We start from the raw sequence: 18,717 nt of genomic DNA, 5'->3' as shown, positions 1-18,717 counted from the left end.
ATGAACACTGCCTTAAAGTGCTTTGGGTGTCTTAAACGTGCTGTATATGGTTAATCAGTTATTAGTAAAGGATTAGTCAAGGGTGTGAAAACACAACAAAGTCCAGGTTTAGATAAAACAAGAGAGGTAGAGCGCTTCACTGGGTCTTAAAAGATTAAAAAACTAACAGTACAGGTGCTCTACGAGGGTTAAGACAGTGGTCTTCCCTTACAGGAAAAAGTGAAAATGGGTAAGGTACAAACCCGAGACACTCCGACTGAATATATTAAAAGTTCTTTATTACATGAAGAGACACCAACACGTTTCGACCAGCAAGATGGTCTTTCTTAGGGCAAAGTGGTAAAAACAAGACACACTGGGTGTCAATAAATACAATCAATTAATCACATGACAACATCACATGACAGCAGGAAAAAGACAGCGAACAAACCCCAAAACAAGAAAAGGTTGGCCAACCATGAGGAATATATAAGTGATGAGCAGAGCCACCAAACAACAACAAGAACAACAAGACGTGTTGGAGGAAAGTAGGTGTGTCCATCACATATGAAATACATAGACAATTGAAAATCACAGGTGCAAAAAAAGTGTCATTTACAAAAAAGAATCACTCAAAAAAATTAAGTTTCAGAGAAACATCATCAGGCCTGGATGTTGTGTGGCCTTTAAGGTTTCACGATCCAGAAAGTTTCTTTTTTTGACAGTTGCTGGAGTCTGTCGTCCCCTCTGATGTTTGGAGGAACTACCTCAATGACCATGACTTTTAAGAGACTGACTTTACATTGAGTGGAAGATTGAAAGTGTAGGGCCATTGGGTAATTGGGGTTTTTAGTTCTAATAGCGTTTTTATGTTCACAAAAGTGATCCTTGAGTCTCTGTTTAGTCCGTCCTGTATAGAAGCATCCACAGTTACAGTCCAAACAATAGACCACATATGTAGTGTTACAGTTTTGCAAAGTGACGACATGTGAAAGTTTTTTGGCCTGAAGAGTCTTTAAAAAAAGTACATTTATTAATATGGGCACAGTGATTACAAGTACTGCATTGAAATGTACCCACTGGTTTGGGAAAGAATGTCTTTTTTTCTGCTGGGAGATAGTTTATCACAAGTTGATCCTTTAAAGTCGGTGCTCTTCACACACCAAATGATGGAGGGTCAGAGAAAAGAGATGCCAGTGACTGGTCGCTTATAAGAATGTTCCAGTTTTTCTTTATCATGTTTTTGATGGCATATGTAAGGTTGCTGTGCCTTATAGAGACAAATAACTTGTTTTCAGCTGTGGTTTTAGGACTCTTTTAGGAAGCTGTGTTCTTTCCAGAGATTTTGCTTTTAATGCAGCCCGGTTCAAGATGCGCTTTCCAAAGCCTCTACATTGAAATCTTTCGTACATATCTTTAGATTGGGTTTCAAACTCTGTTTCAGAATCACAAATTCTTTTTAGTCTCTGGAATGGGTTTGCTTTTGATGAGAGAACAACATTCTGACTTGGCTTAAAACTCATAAGAGACATTTTACATAACACAGGACCTTTAAACACACACACGTCATTTAGGTATAAAGCAAGTCCAAACACAAGTTTAACTCTTTTCATATGAGTACTCAAGTACAAGTAGATGAACAAAATTGAAGAAGTAGTAGTAGTAGTAGTAGTAGTAGTAGTAGTAGAGAAGTGAATGCTGTCATACATGTGTCATACAAATGTGAGTGACAGCCTGGCATGTTCTAAACTGTTCAGGCCTTGGGGGAATCCTGCTTGTTTCTCATTTGTGGTTTGGAGATCACACCTTCACTCACGGGGTTTTTCGCCCCGTTCATGTAACTTTCTGTTTTATTGAAAGGAATCATGACAAGTACAGATTTCAAAACAGTTTTGGCCAGGACAGCTGAGGCAGCCTGAGAGCAAATAAGTGACTTTATAGAGGTTAACAGAGGTGGAAGGGGTTATTATGTCTGTCTACATCTCCAAACCTCATTTTACCTTTAGTTCAGGAGAGATTGACAATTCTGGAGCTGAAATTGTCCAAATGATTCTATTGAAGGTGTATACAGTTTAAAAACACAGTGGAGCACTTCCTGTATTCCTATGTGACATCACAAGGTGGATCATAGTGTTTTCCTTTTGAGAGAAGAACTCAGAATACATGTGTTTGTGTGAATGAAACAAAACACAACTCCAGGTCTGAACTACAGCATTTGTGTAGATCTAGTTCAGACCAAGTTAAAGGTGCACTGTGCAACTTTTCTGGTGGAGGGTCTGCCACCTGCTTGTCTCCATGGAGATGTTATCGTTTTGCTGAAATGTTCCCAGGTATGACACTGAACACATCCATCTAGCATTTATTCGTAGTGCAATTTTGTAACCTGCTCGTCTCTCTTGTGATCGATCTGTACTGTGGAACATTCTAGACAAAGCAATAACATTTCCACGTAGATAAGCAGGTGGTGGACCATCTAATAGAAATGTTACACAGTGCTCCTTTAAGCCTTTGTTATAGGGTGACCAGACGTTCTGAAAAATTGGGACAGTCCCGAAATCTAAGCTGTTGTCCCGAATCCTGAATCCCAAATCCCAAATCCGTCCCTAAATGTTCCAAAAATGACACTCAAACAAAATACTGAGTGATAAATATTAAAAACTATTGGTACAGAGGTTGAGTCGACTGCACACAGCTCTGACTGCTGCTGACCGGCCGACTACAATCTATCTATTTTTATTTTTTTGACATTCTACAATTAGGTCTGAGGACAGTGAATGTGCAGTGATGAATCGCCGGCTGGCATGTGTGCATTGTTATTTTTCCATGATGACGTTTTGAGTTGATGAGTTTTACTTTGTTTTCTTGTGTCAGAAATGTTAATGGAAAAAAAAGATATATGTATATAATAATAAATAAATAAATAGTAACAAAACATCGTTCTGAATTTCAGCCAATCCCATCTGGTCACCCTACCTTGTTTAGATCTAGAATAGTCCAGTTTAGACCTGGCTTGGTTCTGAGAAAATCACACATTTCTTCTTTGCTTGGTGTGAAAAGTTGGAGAATCACTGTCATAAGTTATAGGCAAAAAAGTTAAGACTTGTTTAATAGTCATTTAGTGAAAGAACAGTGCCATGAAAATCTCTTCGCTGTACAAGTTCCCTGGCTTGTCTGCTCTTGTGTCCCTGTCCTCTGTCAGAATGGAGTTATGTCAGATGGAATTAAGTTTTATCAACTGTCATAATGTTTTAATGCTCCAGTCATAAAACTTCCTTCTTCCGTCACTGCTCACATAATCATCTCATCATCTTTGTTTTGCAAAAACAAAGACTAACAACCTATAACGGCATTAAACCCAGATGCCCTGCCTATTAATAATCAAATTCTCTGCACCCTGTAATTTCACGGTCTATGAGCATGTCTGATCCAAACATCTTGTCAAAGCCTGTCAGATTAAAAGCAGGGCAGGGTTGGGCTTGGGTATGATTTGGATGAGACAGCAGGGAACGCCAGGTGCCAGAGGTGTGCCAGAGGTGTGCCAAATGTGATTCTATTCTGATTTCTGTAGGTAAGATTGACATGTAAATTACTTACACGTCATTTTAATAATAAGAATAACTCCAGAAGTCTTTGTTGGACGTGTAACTGCAGCCAGTGTCAAAACTGTGGTTGTGTCTTGTGGCAAGACACTTCACCTGTATTGTCTAGTATGAATGTGGTATGTGAGTGTTGATGGTGGTCGAAGGGTCAATGTCAGTCTGTCCCAGGGCAAATGTGGCTACAATTAAGGATTTGCGTGTGACGTGGCAGCCACGTGATTTAATGTTTTGGCAGCTATACTGGAGGTCAAGACTGGGATTATTCAGTTTATTTCAGTATAATCATATAATCATCATTATGGCGACTTTAAACAGCACAAATGACATAAAACTGAAACTCCCAGCTCGTTAGATCACTCGTCATTAGAAAGATATAAAGCTAAAGTCGTCCTCCTGGGTTGTTGAATAGATAAACGCTCGCTCTGTGCCCAACCTTTAGTATCCAGATATTTACAACTAATTAATTCATTTGACATCATCCTACACCAACCAAGAACTGAAAAACTACAGGGAGTTAGAAGCAAATAAATATTTTGTAGAGGGGATGTGTGAGATCTTTGTTGATCACCAAACATCACATCTGTTCCTGAGAACAGCCAGGGGAAGTGGGGGTCAAAATCAGAACCGGAGCTGCCTGGGACAGTGGAAATAGAGGGCTGGTGTGGGGGGATACCTTGACGGCTAAAGGTGAGGACGGAGGGTGGGAGAGAGTGGATTCCGTGCCGGTACACTGATGAAAAAAATACTTTTGTTTGTGTGGAGATGGTCCCTCACCAGAAATGAATTGTTGACTGACAGAGGGCTGTACTCAGTGGGCTCCATCCCTTTGTTTTTATGTCGCTCTCCACCTCTGTCTACGATCTTTATCAGCTGGGATCTGATAGAAAGATACTTTGGCCTCCTTCTTTAGCAGATTAACTCTGGCCAGAATAGCCAACAGCAACACAGCTCAAAACCATTGTTGTTTCAAATTTTATCACACACAAATACTACACATTTGTCCAGATGGATAGTTTGACCTCCAGTATGGCAGCATCAACACCAGGTTATGTGGTTTTTTGATGTAGATGCAAAACTTTAATAGTACACAGCAAAAAGTGGAGTGTTAAAAATGTGAACATTTTCTCAAGGTTTATATGAGTCCAATCTGTTCCAGAGCTTATTTAACACTTCACTAAAATTCCTGTTTAACCCCTGAAATCAAGAATTATATTAACATTTTCAGAGTAAATGGATAACTCTTTGTAGAGTTATCCTAATTTAGATAAACAACACACAGAGGTGTTTTATTTTTTACACTTTATTTTAGTTAATTTAAGATGAAATGACATACAAAACTGGTTCAAACTGGTCTTCTCTCGTGGGAGATTGAAGTGGTGGGCAGGAGGGGCCAAATTTACACTAAGGGAAACTGATTTAACTTTAACCATATGAACTTTCAAATAGTTAAAATAACACTTTCTGTGTTAAAAATAACTAATTTCACCATTTCCCCCTGAAATTTTAACCCTCCAGTTTTGGCTGTGTAGCACCATTAGGTATGAAGTGAATGAAGAATAATGCACTAAATTATAAAGTGACATTGAGCATCTGGAAAAGTGTCATATAAGACTTTATTATTTTGATTATTATGGTGATTATGATTATAATTATGATTATAATTATTATTATTATGGTTATTATTGTTTAATTTTGCTATAATTGTTATTATTATAATCATCATCATGACATAAACTAATTATCTTTTACAGCAGTGCATCAGGCTTTCTACACCAAATGTGTCAGAAGATGTTCTAGAAGAAACAATTGGAAAGAATATCTGAACGAAACCACAGAGAGCTGAGAGAGTGAGGCTGAGGAGAGGCTTTCCTGAGCTCACCCTGGCGCCCCCTGGAGGCTGCTGTGATGCTGCAGGACACCGATGAGGGACACTTTTGTCCTGCGGGATATTACTCTCCTCACTCTGCCCTGACACTGACCTGTTGAGCTGCACTGACACTTTTGTTTGAGCTTTTTAATACTACTGTATGTCACTGCTCAGTTTGTTTCATTTCTCTTCATGGACAAAGTGCTCATGATTGATTAGCAGAGCCTAAATGACAGCAGCCAGGAGTCTCTCTTTCTGCTGATGCCATTTGGCAACAATGAAAAAATCCATTATTTATCCATCAACAGCACATGTCTACAGATGATTCGTGGTTAGTGCTTATTCCTCCCAAGCCCCGAGGTCTAAACATGTCTACCAATTAAATTCAATGGGCCGTGCTCAATGGCGCATGTCTCCAACATGGATTTATTAAAATAACTCCAGATCAGGTCAGGTCAGGTCAGGTCTCCAGATTAGTTTAGCCCAGCTAGTTACTTCTGGTGGCTCCCTGCCCATTAAACATACAGTAGTGCTCTTTTCTCCTCCGGGCACATGAAGAGGAGCTAGAGCAGAGCAGAACTGACGATTATGAGCTGTGAAAAGGGTCACAGTCTAAAATTATTACTATTATTTGTGATGAGATTGTTTGATTATTATTTTAATAGATACACGATTCCTCCCCGTTTCATGTAAAATGGGTCCGGCCGTGAGAATGTGAGGAAATGGACATGGCAGTATTAGGACACAGACAGAGTAAGAAAACAGACTTTAGGACATCGCTGTAAACGGCCTCATGTGAATGAGCAGCTTTTGTACAGATCCACGTCAAACCAAACTGTAGAGCAGAGCTGAGCCGATACAGGGAGCAGGCGAGGGGCTGTGCTCTGCTGTGGGAGGGCATCCGGACGACTCCCCACACAGCACACAAACATGTTAGGAATGTTAAGCATTTATCATCCTAATATATTTAAAAATAAAAGAAGTCTTGAGAATGTTACATGTTGTTTTTCAGTCCACTCGTTTGGTATTTATTTTTACGATTCTGGCAATTCACTGAACGTGTCACACCACCCATCAGTCTGCTCCATTCACCTGATGTTCAGGCACGAAACACCGACTGTTTAGGACTCCACACCCCACAGTTGTGCCAAGTGCTAAGACTGGGGGCAAGATCAGACCCATAGTCTCTATTCACGCTTATGTCACAAACCCGGAAGACGTTTGGAAACATGCGATGACAACTTCCTGACACTGGGCTCGCTGACCGACTGTGATCAAACCCACTGAAGTAAATGTGATTAGTGGTAAAATGAAGACTGCAGGTGTATGTGCTGTTTGGAATCATCTGGAATTTGACCCCTCATCTCTTCTAATCACATGTACCAGTGCACTCAGAGTTGTGTGTCAGTGGGGAAATGATGAAAACTGAGGTATGGTTGGAATTGTTGAACGGAAGGCTACAATGACATGAAGGTGAAGAAAACTGACACATTTTCTCATTTTTCCTACATTTTGTCAGACTACCACAAACAGAACCCAAAGGAAGTTGTCATCACATGTTTCCAAATGTCTTCCTGGTTTGTGATGTAAGCGTGAATAGAGACTATTGGCCATTAAAAATATGACGTCTTCTGCAACATGTAACAGCGGTGGTATCATTTTTTGGGGGGTGCCTAAGCCAAAATTATAAATATATATTATAAATATATGTATTATATATAGGCTCTATAATATTATAACGAATGCCAGAAACAGACAGTCATTTTGGTCACTATTGAACGATATCTATCAGAGCACAATGCACAGCCCCTCAACACAACACACCGCTCACAACCCGCTCCAATAACACAATGAAACACACCGCTCACACCCAGCCCCAACAACCAGCCTCAACAACCAGCCCCAACAACACAACCTGGTCTACCTCTCACAACCAGCTTCAACAACATCAGCAACATTACAATAAGAAGCTGAGGTCACAACACAAACACATGGCATCAGCACCGCTCCTACAGCACACGACAGAACACCGAAGAGCCTCCGTGGCACCCACAAGTTGATTTATACACTATTTAACTGTTAACACTATAACATTTACCTGTGATTTGCCCAGAACTAATGATAACAAGCCTCTTAACTTCTCCAGAGGAGCACAGTGTGTCCTCTATCCACTGTCCTGTTGGTTTTGTCTCCAAAAGTGTGTTGTCCAATATGACGACATGGAACAGGTGTCCACAGAGCGCGATTGGGCGATGGCCGCACTTAACTCCGTGCGGCATGGAGCTCTGCGCCAGTCCTTTCGCCTGCGGTCACCAGACAGTCTACACGGGTGCACCTTAGTGCTGGGTTAGTCCTGGGTTAGTCCTGGGTTAGTCCTGGGTTAGTCCTGGGTTATCACAGGCACGGGCGGTGATGGGTGGTATGTTAATGGGTTCGGGCGGGTGCAGAACCTGTGCAGGACTCTGGCTCGCGTCACGTTGGTCATGTGCGGTGATCGCGGTGGCCCAACCTCCATTGCAGTCGGCCTCTTAGTACCGCGGTGATTCACTTTTGAGGTTATTGCGACAGCCCTAACTTATTGACGTCAAATTTTCTCCAAACTTCAGGCTCTTTCATAGATCTTCATTAAGCTCCAACTTAGCGAACTTATATAAATTAAATATGTGTATGTGTGTATATATATATATATATATATATATATATATATATATATATATATATATATATATATATATATATATATATATATATATATATATATAAACACAAAAACATTTCGTATCTCACCATTTTTACAAATTTAAACAATCTGACTACATTACCCACACGCCCCTTTGACCGCGCAGCCGCAGTAAGTCTCGCTTTGGTGACGCTGATGTTGTCTTAACCCAGTTTTGTGTCCTCTTTCTCTGCTCCATTTGAGCCTCCAACTCCCGCCGCAGTTATGTAGCCCACGGTGAAAGGACTTTACTCCCTCCGTGACCGTGGCATTTAGCTCGTGTCACTGTTTGTTTTACATTTAGCGCCTTTTTGTGCACATTTTACCCGCTGCAATCTGCCAGGAGCTAACTGCAGCTAGCCACCGCCTCGCTACAAACAAGCGCACGTCCGTAGGTCTGCTGAGGCTCAGGGGCTTCTGTGTCCTCCGACCGTGTCCGTGTACGTGATCCGGGCTAAAAGAGACGGAGGAGCCGGTGTTTGTGCTGACTGATGCCGCAGGAGAAGTGAAACATGTGGCAAAGCGTGGGACTCACTTTGCTGGTCATTGTGGCTACGCTCATCTGCGCCCTGCTTTTTATGCTTTTTGGTGAGTATTTTTACATAAATGGCTAATTTTACGCTTTTTTCTGATTTATTTTATAATTTTGTGTCCTCATCGAAAACATAAACAGTGTTGGGTTTTGTTTCGTTCATGTTTGACATGTTCTTCTCTCAAACTGAAAACACTCTGTTCCACCTTGTGATGTCATTTGGTAATACAGGAAGTGCTCCACTGTGTTTATCAAACATCTGTTAGGGTGATGGTTAAGACAGCATTTAAGATAATTTACATTCCTCTGTGTTGAAAATATGTACTATGTACTCTATGCATAAATAATACTAATGATTAGGGGTGTGCAAAACTATTGAAATATCGATAAATTGTGTTGTTTAATTTGATGATACAGTATCGATATCATAGGCTGCTGTGTTGATATATCACCAAGAGTATTTTTTAGGTGTATTTTACTAAATTATTTGGTGTAATATCTATAATTGTGTTTACATTTTCACTGTTTTGATGAGTAAAATGTCGTTTTTCATATTCACTTTGCACAAACTCAGCGGACTAAGTAAAGACTTTTGTATCACAGCCATGACTTAGCCTTTGGTTTTCACTGAATCAAATTGAATCGTTTTGAAATATATCGTATCAAATTGAAAGTGCACTGTATTGAAAAACTTAACGTATCGTATAAGCAGCATCTTAATAATACCCAGCTCTACTAATGATGAAAAAAATATGACTACATAACATATAGGACTAAAATATATGAATTTTAAACTCTATACACTTTCACTAAAATAATTTGGATGAATTCACACCTGGAATTACCAATCTCTACTGAACTAAAGGTAAAAGGAACTACTGACTTAAAAACTCATGACATCACAAGGTGGAGCAGAGCATTTTGAGTTCTGGACATGTTGACAGACTAATAATAAAGAACTACTCAAACATGAAAACAAAACATGACTCCAGGTTTTTTTCTGATGAGATGACAACATTCTAACATGACTCATGGCTCATAAGAATCAATTTTGTGTAATATGGGACCATTAAATGACAGTGCATTTTACTGTAATTGGGTAAGACTTCCTGGTTACGTAACAGCAAGTATTTCAGACGTGTATATAGAAGTATGAGGTGGCAAACGTGTACTGAATGTCCTTTAGTTACTGCAGTAGTTTGGAGGTTTCTATTTTTACCTCAGCAGAGACCACAGGCTCATGTTTGTGCAGATGCTTAATCAGTCACTCCTTTGAGAATGCTGACTCTACACCGTGAAACGGAAACTGTAATTTGAGTTTGTGCACTTATTTGATTAATACATTGTTCTGTGTACAGATTTTGAATGGAAAACCCTTGTTGTACCTATACTAGTTTAGATCTCTAGAATGTTCCTGTGTGTCAGATGCCTCCCTGTGCCTCCATGAGGTTTTACTCTGTGTAAAAGCTGCTCACCCTGTAGTTTAGACTTCTACAAACATGATCTGAATGCATAGGATTCCTGTATTAGTTTGTTAGTTCATATTTCAGTCTTCTCCAATGTTCTTGCTTCTGGAGTTGTTTACAATGTGCTGTCTGAACTAGGGGTGTCCAAAAATATCGAAATATCATATAGTTTAATATGATGATACAGTTTTGGTATCGTGGGCTGCTGTATCGATATATCAGCAAGAGTATTTTTTTGGTTTATCTCAATTATTTTGTTACAGCTACAGTTTTGTTGTTTCTTTAGAGCAGGGGGGGCTCACACTTTTTCTGTGATGCACGCTGGTACACGAGGGCACGCGCTGTCGCAGACGAGCCGTGCATAGGGAGCATGTGTGTTTGTGATGTGCCGTAGAGTCTCCGCGGGTTTCAAATGAGCGCACAGGCTGCACTGAGACGCCCCACACGCTCCTGCACCCGCTACAAGTTTATTGCCAACAGCAGCGGCCGTAATGAAATATGATCACACTTGTTGAGTGTCAGACCTTGAGTGAGAGACAAGACCGAGTCCAAACGTGAGTCTGAGACGAGACACGGCGATCTACCCACACGACCTTGGCGATCGACTGGTAGGTCGCGATCGACGTATTGAGCACCCCTGGTTTAGAGGAAGGAAACTCGTTCGACACGTTTGACATTTTCACTATTTTAAGACTAAAATGTTTGTGTTTCAACATTCACTTTGCACAAGAAGTGGTTTCACAAAGACTTTTAGTATCACAACCAAGATTTAGCCTTTTTTTTTTTTTTTTTTTTTAACTGTATCAAATCGAATTGAAATGCCACTGTATCGAGGTATGTATCGTCGAGGTATGTATCGTATTGGCAACTTCTTAATGATACCCAGCCCTAGTCTGAACAGAATCTTATGTTTTAAACATGTATCGCAATTGGAAAACTCAATTGGAAAGAAAAGTCACAAAATGAGATTAGTTTGTGCAGCTGTTGTAAATGTAAATGCTATTTTATCGTGGTAGGACGAGACAGAATTTACACAAGACGAAATTGGGTCCATGAGAACATAACAAAACGATATTTTGACATAATTTCAAATATGTAAATAGTCCGATTTAGTTCGCAAAGTTGGCTTCAGAATTCAGATTTACTTCATTGTTTTCATTCTAGCAGTACTTTTTGGAACTGCAGCTTCTCAAAAGATGCAACCCACCAGCACTTAACCTTTTTTTATCCAATCCAAATGGGGAAAAAATCTCAAAAGATAATTTTTCCCCTTTTTGTCTCGCGGGATCTTGTGGCACGAGATCTTGTCCCATCCCTGCTCTCTTATTATCTCATCCTAGACTGATCCTTCATTTTCCAAGCTTTTAAGCAATATTTGGAAGCTCAAGCATTGTTCTCTGTAGGTTTGTCAGAAATGAAATGAAGCTTTCCTGAATGTCTTTAGAATGATCTGGAGCTGTATCAGCACATGGACCACTATGAAATTTACCTGGACCACTGAGGGCTTACATAGATATAAGACACATGGGAATAAAAAAGAAAGTACTATGTTTTAAAGTTGAAAATTGTATTGTCAAAAAAGAGTTTTTTATTATCATCGTGTATCAGAATCAGTATTGTGTATCAAGTCTATTCCTTAGTATTGAAATTGAGTTGGAAATGTTAGTATCGTGGCAACACTAGTTCTATGTTTTGGAAACTTATATCAGGCTGTGAAATTAGTCACTGTTGACTAATTTCACTTTCCACTGATAACACTGTTGTTATCCGTGGAAAGTGAAAGGACTTGTCTGCTGCAAGCTGATAACATTTGATAATAAGGTTAAAATATGCAAATAATAACAGCGAGCTCTAAAGTTGAGATGCATAATCGTGATGGAGGCTGTGCAAGTGTATATTGATCAGAATCTGTCTGAAGAACGCGTCGCTTCCTTCTTCTGTGTTCTGATTCTTCTGATTCTGCAGGAAATGAGTGAGTAAATCCCGCCCACAGACACAGCAAGAAGAAGATCTAAACTTCTCACTGAGACCAATAAATTTGATTTTTTTCTTTCTTTTTGCTACTGAAGCCTCCCTCATTTTTACTCCTTCATTCCATGTTTTTCTTTTTGTGGAAAAACTTATGTATCTCTTGATGATAAATGATTCATCCATTTGCGAAGCCTGATGAGTTTTTGGACTACAGACAAAGGTTTATTCTTGTTACAGCAGATATGGACAGGGCCTAGAGACCAACAGCCTCTCCTGAGTCTCCTCTCTTCAGTCACTTCATCTCTCCATCTCCCCCCAGAGCATCTGAGTATAATAGAAGAAATACAAGTTACATACATATCAAAGCAGTGTCTTTTGTTTCACAGATTTGTGCTAATCACTTCCATTTGAGGACAGGTAGGATGACACATAGTTTCATGTGGGTGGGGACAGTTGTGTCTGTTGAGCCTTTACACATGTTAATGACTGATCTGGTCTCAGGTAGAACTCACATTCATTTACAAAAAGATGGATTGAGAGAAATCTTTTCTTCACAATACAAATTTCACCACTAGGGCTGGGGATCATTCAGAAATTTCTGCTGCGATACATACCTCGACACATAAAGCCGGGGGTACACTATGCAATTTTTGACCCTTTTTGAGCTGATTTTTCACTTGTGCGACTATTTTGGGGATCGGGCCGAGTTTTGGCTTCATCGTGTGTCGTGCTTCGTGTAGTAAACATGGGGAGTAAACATTCATAGGTTGCAAGAAAATCAAACTTGTTTGAAATCCAGTCGCCTCTCGTGAGGGTTTCGCTATGCTGAAGTCGTTCCATGAGCCGATTTGCCAGAATCTGTCAGACTGAACATGCAAGAACACAGAAGCGGAAGCAGGATATGAGGTTGTGGAGGACGATGGCACCGGCGAGTGTTTTGGACACAGGACATAGAGACGCAGCTAATTGAGCAACACAGAACAGAAGTTTGGTGAAAAACTTGATGCTACTTATCTCTTGATTGATTGATTCGATATGGTTCAATATAAAATAAAGGCTAAATCATGGCTGTGATTCTAAAAGTCTTTGTTAAACCACTTCTTGAGCAACACTGATATAAAACACACACAAACAACAAAACTGTAGCACTGTAACAAAATAATTTAGTGAAATACACCAAAAAAGACGCTTGGTGATATCGATACAGCAGCCCACGATATTAATACTGTAAGTAAGTAAGTACAGTAAGTAAATCTTTATTTATATAGCTCCTTTCACAGATTAAAAAAAAAAATCACAAAGTGCTTTACAGAGCAAAAAACAACATAAAAACAACATAAACAAGAACAGAGGAATTACAGATACAGACAACTAGAAGCCTGTTTAAAGAGCAGTGTCTTGAGCTGCTTTTTAAAAGAGTCTGTAGAGTCTGTTTCATGTAGGACTAGGGGCAGGGCATTCCATAATTTGGGAGCCACAGCCTGAAAGCACACATATATATTCATATATTTTGGATTATATATTTGCCGTCATCATTATGTTTTTAAAATGTAGAAAGTAGTAAACATCAAGAAAAAGGTTGTGTCCAGGTTTTTCTTTTAGTTTCAGATTGTCAGTGAAAGTTTAAAATACCACAACAGAGATGCAGCAGCCTTGTAATTATGATGATCAAAAAAAAAAAAAAAAAGAATGAAAATCAATCAACTGTGGATGTAGTGAGGCCAGATAAACATCAGCCAATGGAAAACGAGGCTCCCTCATTTTCTATTGGCTGTTAGGTTGTCAATCAAACTCCCTACATTTCTGGTGTAACTGACTCATCGGCGCACGGAGATTACGTGGTTTATGCAGCGGCTCTTAGAGGCTTTTTCAAACTGTCGCACAAAGTTTGTTGCAATGGCGGACGAGAATCCACGACCAGTTCGCAAAAGAAAGTCAGTTTTTGAGGTCACTGAAAGAAGAAGAGAAGGGGAAAAGGAGCAAAGACAAACTGAGGTGATTCTTGGAGATTTCTTCCAGCGATGGCTCGAATGAAGCAGACGAAGGGTCTAAAAACTGACGTGTCGGACGCTAAATTACTTCTAGATAGGTCACTTCAACAGTAATTCTGAACATGCACTGGCTTTAAACAAGCATGATTTCTAGAGTAAAGAGGCGGGAGGAGATGTTTCTACTGAGGGAGCTGTGGAGGAGGATGGTGGTGTCAGGCATGAACATTTGAAAAAGGACTGTCGCTGTATTTCTCTTCCCTTAAAAAATCCTCTAAACAACCTTTAAATTGTAACCGTTTACTCACTTTTTGCCCTCCTCTGCCCCCTTCAGGCTGGTACGTGGTGTGGCAGCTCTTCCTGTCCAAGTTCAAGTTCCTGCGCGAACTCGTGAGCGACGCCACGACCCCCCAGGCTGAGACCCAGGAACCCAAGACCCCCGCAGACTCCGAGACCAGACCCGAGACCAACCAGATGCCTCTGAGGTCCAGGCCCAAGAGCGCGAGGCAAAGACTGGCCTCTCCGGAAGTCTCCTAAACACTATCTTCGCTTCGAGAGATGAGAGATTTTAAAGTTTTGTCCTAATTTTGAAGTTTATGGACGCCAGGGTCAGCTGTCAGATCACTTTAACGTAACCAGCTCTTCATCTGGTTCAAAAGGGAAAAGCCATTGGTTTCATATTGGCCTCTATCTGTCCATTCCTTCTGTGTGATGTTGGGTTTGTAATTGTGACTTTTTTTTTATGTGTAAAGATGCATTGTGTAACTTTTCTGGTGAAGGGTTGTCAGAAGTATCGAAAATCAGTTACAGATACTCATTTGAGCAAGTATCGATACTAAAAAAAACCTTTGGACCTTTCTTGAATAGCCTGGGAATGATCTTGAAATGTTAGTATTGTATCACTACCATAGAGATTCTGCTTTTGTTTTACTTGACATGTTCCGCACTATGGCATTAAACTTATCTATCTCCATGATGACAAGCAGGTCTGCGCGGTTACAGGTCAGATCTGTGGATAGGCGACCGCTGTAAGAACGGATGTTTATAGTTATTTTTGTAGAACTTAAAAAACACCTGTAATTGAATGTCATACTGTGGAACATTCTTAGTAAAGCTGTAATATCTCCATGGAAACGAGTTGATGGACCCTCCACCTGAAATGTTACACAATGCATCATTCAGCTTGAGATGGGTGATGTGGACAACTTCTCTTGATTATATTGAAAAGATTGTGCAGTCCGTGAGAGTTAAGCTCAAATGTGCCTGAACACGTCTTGGTTGAAGTTCAAATATTGCACAAAACATGAATGGGCTGTACAGTGAACCAGAAGAGTGCAGAAATATCTCCTCATACCCTTGTTTTTAAGGCTTATCTACTTAATTTGACAGTTTGTCAACAGCCACTCTATCTTCTGGAGGAGATACAGCACTCTGCACAGGGCCTCATCAAACAAATGCTTTGCTTTTTTATGTTAAGTTACTTTTTACCATCATTGTAGCAAAAGTGACATTTAAGGCCAGTAAAAAAAAAACTACAAAATGTGATTAACCATAACCTGATTCATGACATGAACCGTGACATTAACCATGACATGAATCATAGCTTAAACCAGGGGTGTCAAACATGCGGCCCGGGGGCCGGATCCGGCCCTCCAAGACCTTTAATCTGGCCCTCAGCTGATTTTCTACTAAAATATTTGAATTATATTTTCTATTAAAATATTGTTAATTTTCTGTGGTGTTTATCACAGCAGCATCTCCAGTGCCTCTGTACGTGGCCCCTCCCACCAGAGCAGCACAAATGAAGACTTGTCTCTTTCCAAACGCTCTTAAAGGACGATCGTTTTGACTGTTGACCGTGACACCCTCATCAGAAAAATGTCCAACATGAGAAAAGTGGAGCCGAGTGCAGGATTTTCCAAGAAAAATTAACTTATTCCTATTTACATACAAGTTCATGTTAAAACATTGGGTTGAAATTGCATTTTTCTTAAAGTTTCAGGTTGTTCATAATATTATAATATTTTGTAAAAGAAAGAGTTCATCAATTTCTGTAATAGATTTGTGTTTCTCTGCACAAATATTTGAACTTATTGCTATTTTTGGGGCATATATGCCTTTTTTTTTTTTTTTTTTCGGCCCCTTTGGGACCAAAGTAGGTTGGATACGGCCCCCGGACCAAAATGAGTTTGACACCTCTGGCGTAAACCATAACATGAACCATGACATGAACCATGACATGAACCATAACATAAAGTATAACATAAACCGGTGATTCTACTAAAATGGACTCTTCATCCTGGCTCCTTTTAGTGGGAGATACCAGGAGCATGTTAACGTTCAGTCCTTTGAGTCAGTGTGTTAAAATGGGTAAGAACTGAATTGCTCAAACAACTAAGTCAGACCTCCAAAACTGTGGTTCTTGTGGAGTGCCTAAGATCTGGGTTAAACCTGGTTTAGTCTCAGGTTAGATCCTGGTTTAGTTCAGGGTTAGAGCGGGCGGTTGGAGCTTAGTCCTGGTTTGGTACAGCTCTTGTGGGGTGTTCTAGGTCTGCTGCTGTCAGAGGAGCTTTAGTCCTGGTTTCGATCTGGTTTGGACCTTGTTTAGACCTTGTCAAGACCAGGTTTATTTCTGGGCGGTTAAACCTGTTTTAGTCCAGATTGTGAGTCCATCTTGTGTAAAACTGATTCATGTAAGATTTTTTAAAATTTTCACTTTTAACAAAACACATCCGCCCAAGTACGTTTCTGAAATAGTGTCAAATTGTGCCAAAGTACGACTAACTTATTTTAATGTTTTCTCAACTCAAACAACTATTTTATTCTGAAATGTCCTAGTTTTATCTCATACTGACATGCTTTAATATTCTAGATCTTTAACAAGGCACTGGCCCTATCTCGCAACAATAACTGACATATAATAACAGCTGCTTTTAAGAACATAAGCATTACTCGTTTTTTGCCATTCAATACTGTCAATATTAAAAGATACATTGCGTAACTTTTGGTGAAGGTGTCGTAATTACCTGCTTGAAATATGAACATTTACTGGAATATCTCACAGTAAAGCCAAGTTACAGGTCAGATCTGCGTAGAGGTGACCCCACTCAATGTTAAACTACTATGCTTTTTGCACATGCAAGTAGTTGTAATGTCATATTGTGGAACATTCTAGTAAAAGTGTTCATATTTCCATGGAGACAACAGATAGTAGAAAAGATCCATAATGTATCTTCAACTCTGAACTCTAACCGTGTCAGTCTGTCTAAACCATTTCAGTGTGCTTTTCTCATTCATCGAAAGTGCAATGTTTTCAGTTTCTTACACATTTTTGTTTGGTGAATTCCATCCAGTAACTCTTTTCGTCGTTTTTATTTTGGACGCATTTTAACAAAGACGCAGTGAAAGGAAAACTGCCGAGTTAAAAGGAAGCGCGCGGTGCCTCGGGCCTGTTCCAAACAAACGTGGATATTTTTGTAAACAACATTTGAAAGACATTTGAAACTTAGTAACTTGAAATACTCATAGACGTATTGAACTATTACCTCACTGTTTATGTAACGGCTCACACCTTAGTCCCTCAATAAAGTCAAGGATTTACACAAAGTCTCCGTGTGTTCTTATCGCTGTCACTTTTAAAGGCACATTTAACGTTATTTTTTTTGTGTGTTATAATGTTTCCTCATCACAAACAGATCTTGAGATGTTCAGTAGAGTCATTTGGATAATTTCAGCTCTAGAATTGCCAATCTCTACTGCATTAAAGGTAAAAAAAATAAATAAATAAAGGAGCTGTTAACTTGAAAACTACCACTTCATGACATCACAAGGTGGAACAGCATTTTGAGTTTTGGAAATGCTGACAGACTAATAATAAAGAGATACTCAAACGTGTGAATGAAACAAAACACAACTCCAGCTCTGTTTTTGAGGAAGTAACAGTAATTATAACTATAATTATTAAATGTAATCAGCCTTTAACGTTTAATTTCCTGTTTATGGGCAACATTTTGAGGATTTTTCAACACTGAAATGATAAAATATTCTATTTTCGGTTGCTTATTACTATAGTAACAGTCCTAATTTTTCATCACTGCGTCACTACAGTGGTGCAGTGATTATACTTTTACCCAATAGCCACAGGGTTGACACTTTAAACCCACACACATACATAAACATTATTATTATTTTACTTTATTTATGACAAGCAATATACCATTTGGCTCTAGGCTATGCAGTTCTGTTTAACATTATGTTCAAAAATGATGTAATTTCCAAACAGTAACACTAGATGGCAGTAGAATTCCAACTATTAAAGAGTGATTTAGTTTGACACCCAGTGCAACCATGAGCGCAGCAGCCACAGTCATATTTTTGAAAATATTGTAAAATATACGTTAAAACAGGGGTCATCAAACTAAGGCCCTCCACACCCTTTTGACCGCCCCCCCGAGCCCCTCTGCCCCCCAACACTTGTACTGGTCCTATGACACAATCCTCCAAAGTTCTTGGCCTGTTTTTTAAAATGACTCTTTGGCAAATAATAACATGTCTGCATCTTGAGTATTTTGTTGAAAGACATTTATCAAACTGTTT

At 39.5% G+C, this 18,717-nt stretch overlaps 1 protein-coding gene across 1 annotated transcript; it reads left to right on the top strand.

The window, feature by feature from the left end:
- The first annotated feature begins 8,285 nt into the window (after positions 1 to 8,285).
- smim13 (small integral membrane protein 13) lies at positions 8,286 to 17,727 on the top strand. The gene is made up of 2 exons (XM_020923814.2): positions 8,286 to 8,752; positions 14,456 to 17,727. Exons 1-2 carry the CDS (start codon positions 8,677 to 8,679, stop codon positions 14,656 to 14,658), a joined length of 279 nt encoding a protein of 92 aa, XP_020779473.1. The 5' UTR covers positions 8,286 to 8,676; the 3' UTR covers positions 14,659 to 17,727.
- The last annotated feature ends 990 nt before the right edge of the window (positions 17,728 to 18,717 follow it).

Source organism: Boleophthalmus pectinirostris, unplaced genomic scaffold, assembly GCF_026225935.1.
Source record: "Boleophthalmus pectinirostris isolate CB_2022bp ecotype Guang Dong unplaced genomic scaffold, ASM2622593v1 HiC_scaffold_21, whole genome shotgun sequence".
NCBI lineage: Eukaryota > Metazoa > Chordata > Actinopteri > Gobiiformes > Gobiidae > Boleophthalmus > Boleophthalmus pectinirostris.
This window is presented reverse-complemented; position numbering and strand designations above follow the sequence as displayed.

What these genes read in the sequence shown, in the direction of transcription:
- smim13 (XM_020923814.2), top strand. Translation starts at nt 8,677, where the DNA reads ATGTGGCAAAGCGTGGGACTCACTTTGCTGGTCATTGTGGCTACGCTC. An exon ending in CCTGCTTTTTATGCTTTTTG is followed by an intron (nt 8,753 to 14,455) that starts GTGAGTATTTTT and finishes TGCCCCCTTCAG; the next exon opens with GCTGGTACGTGGTGTGGCAG.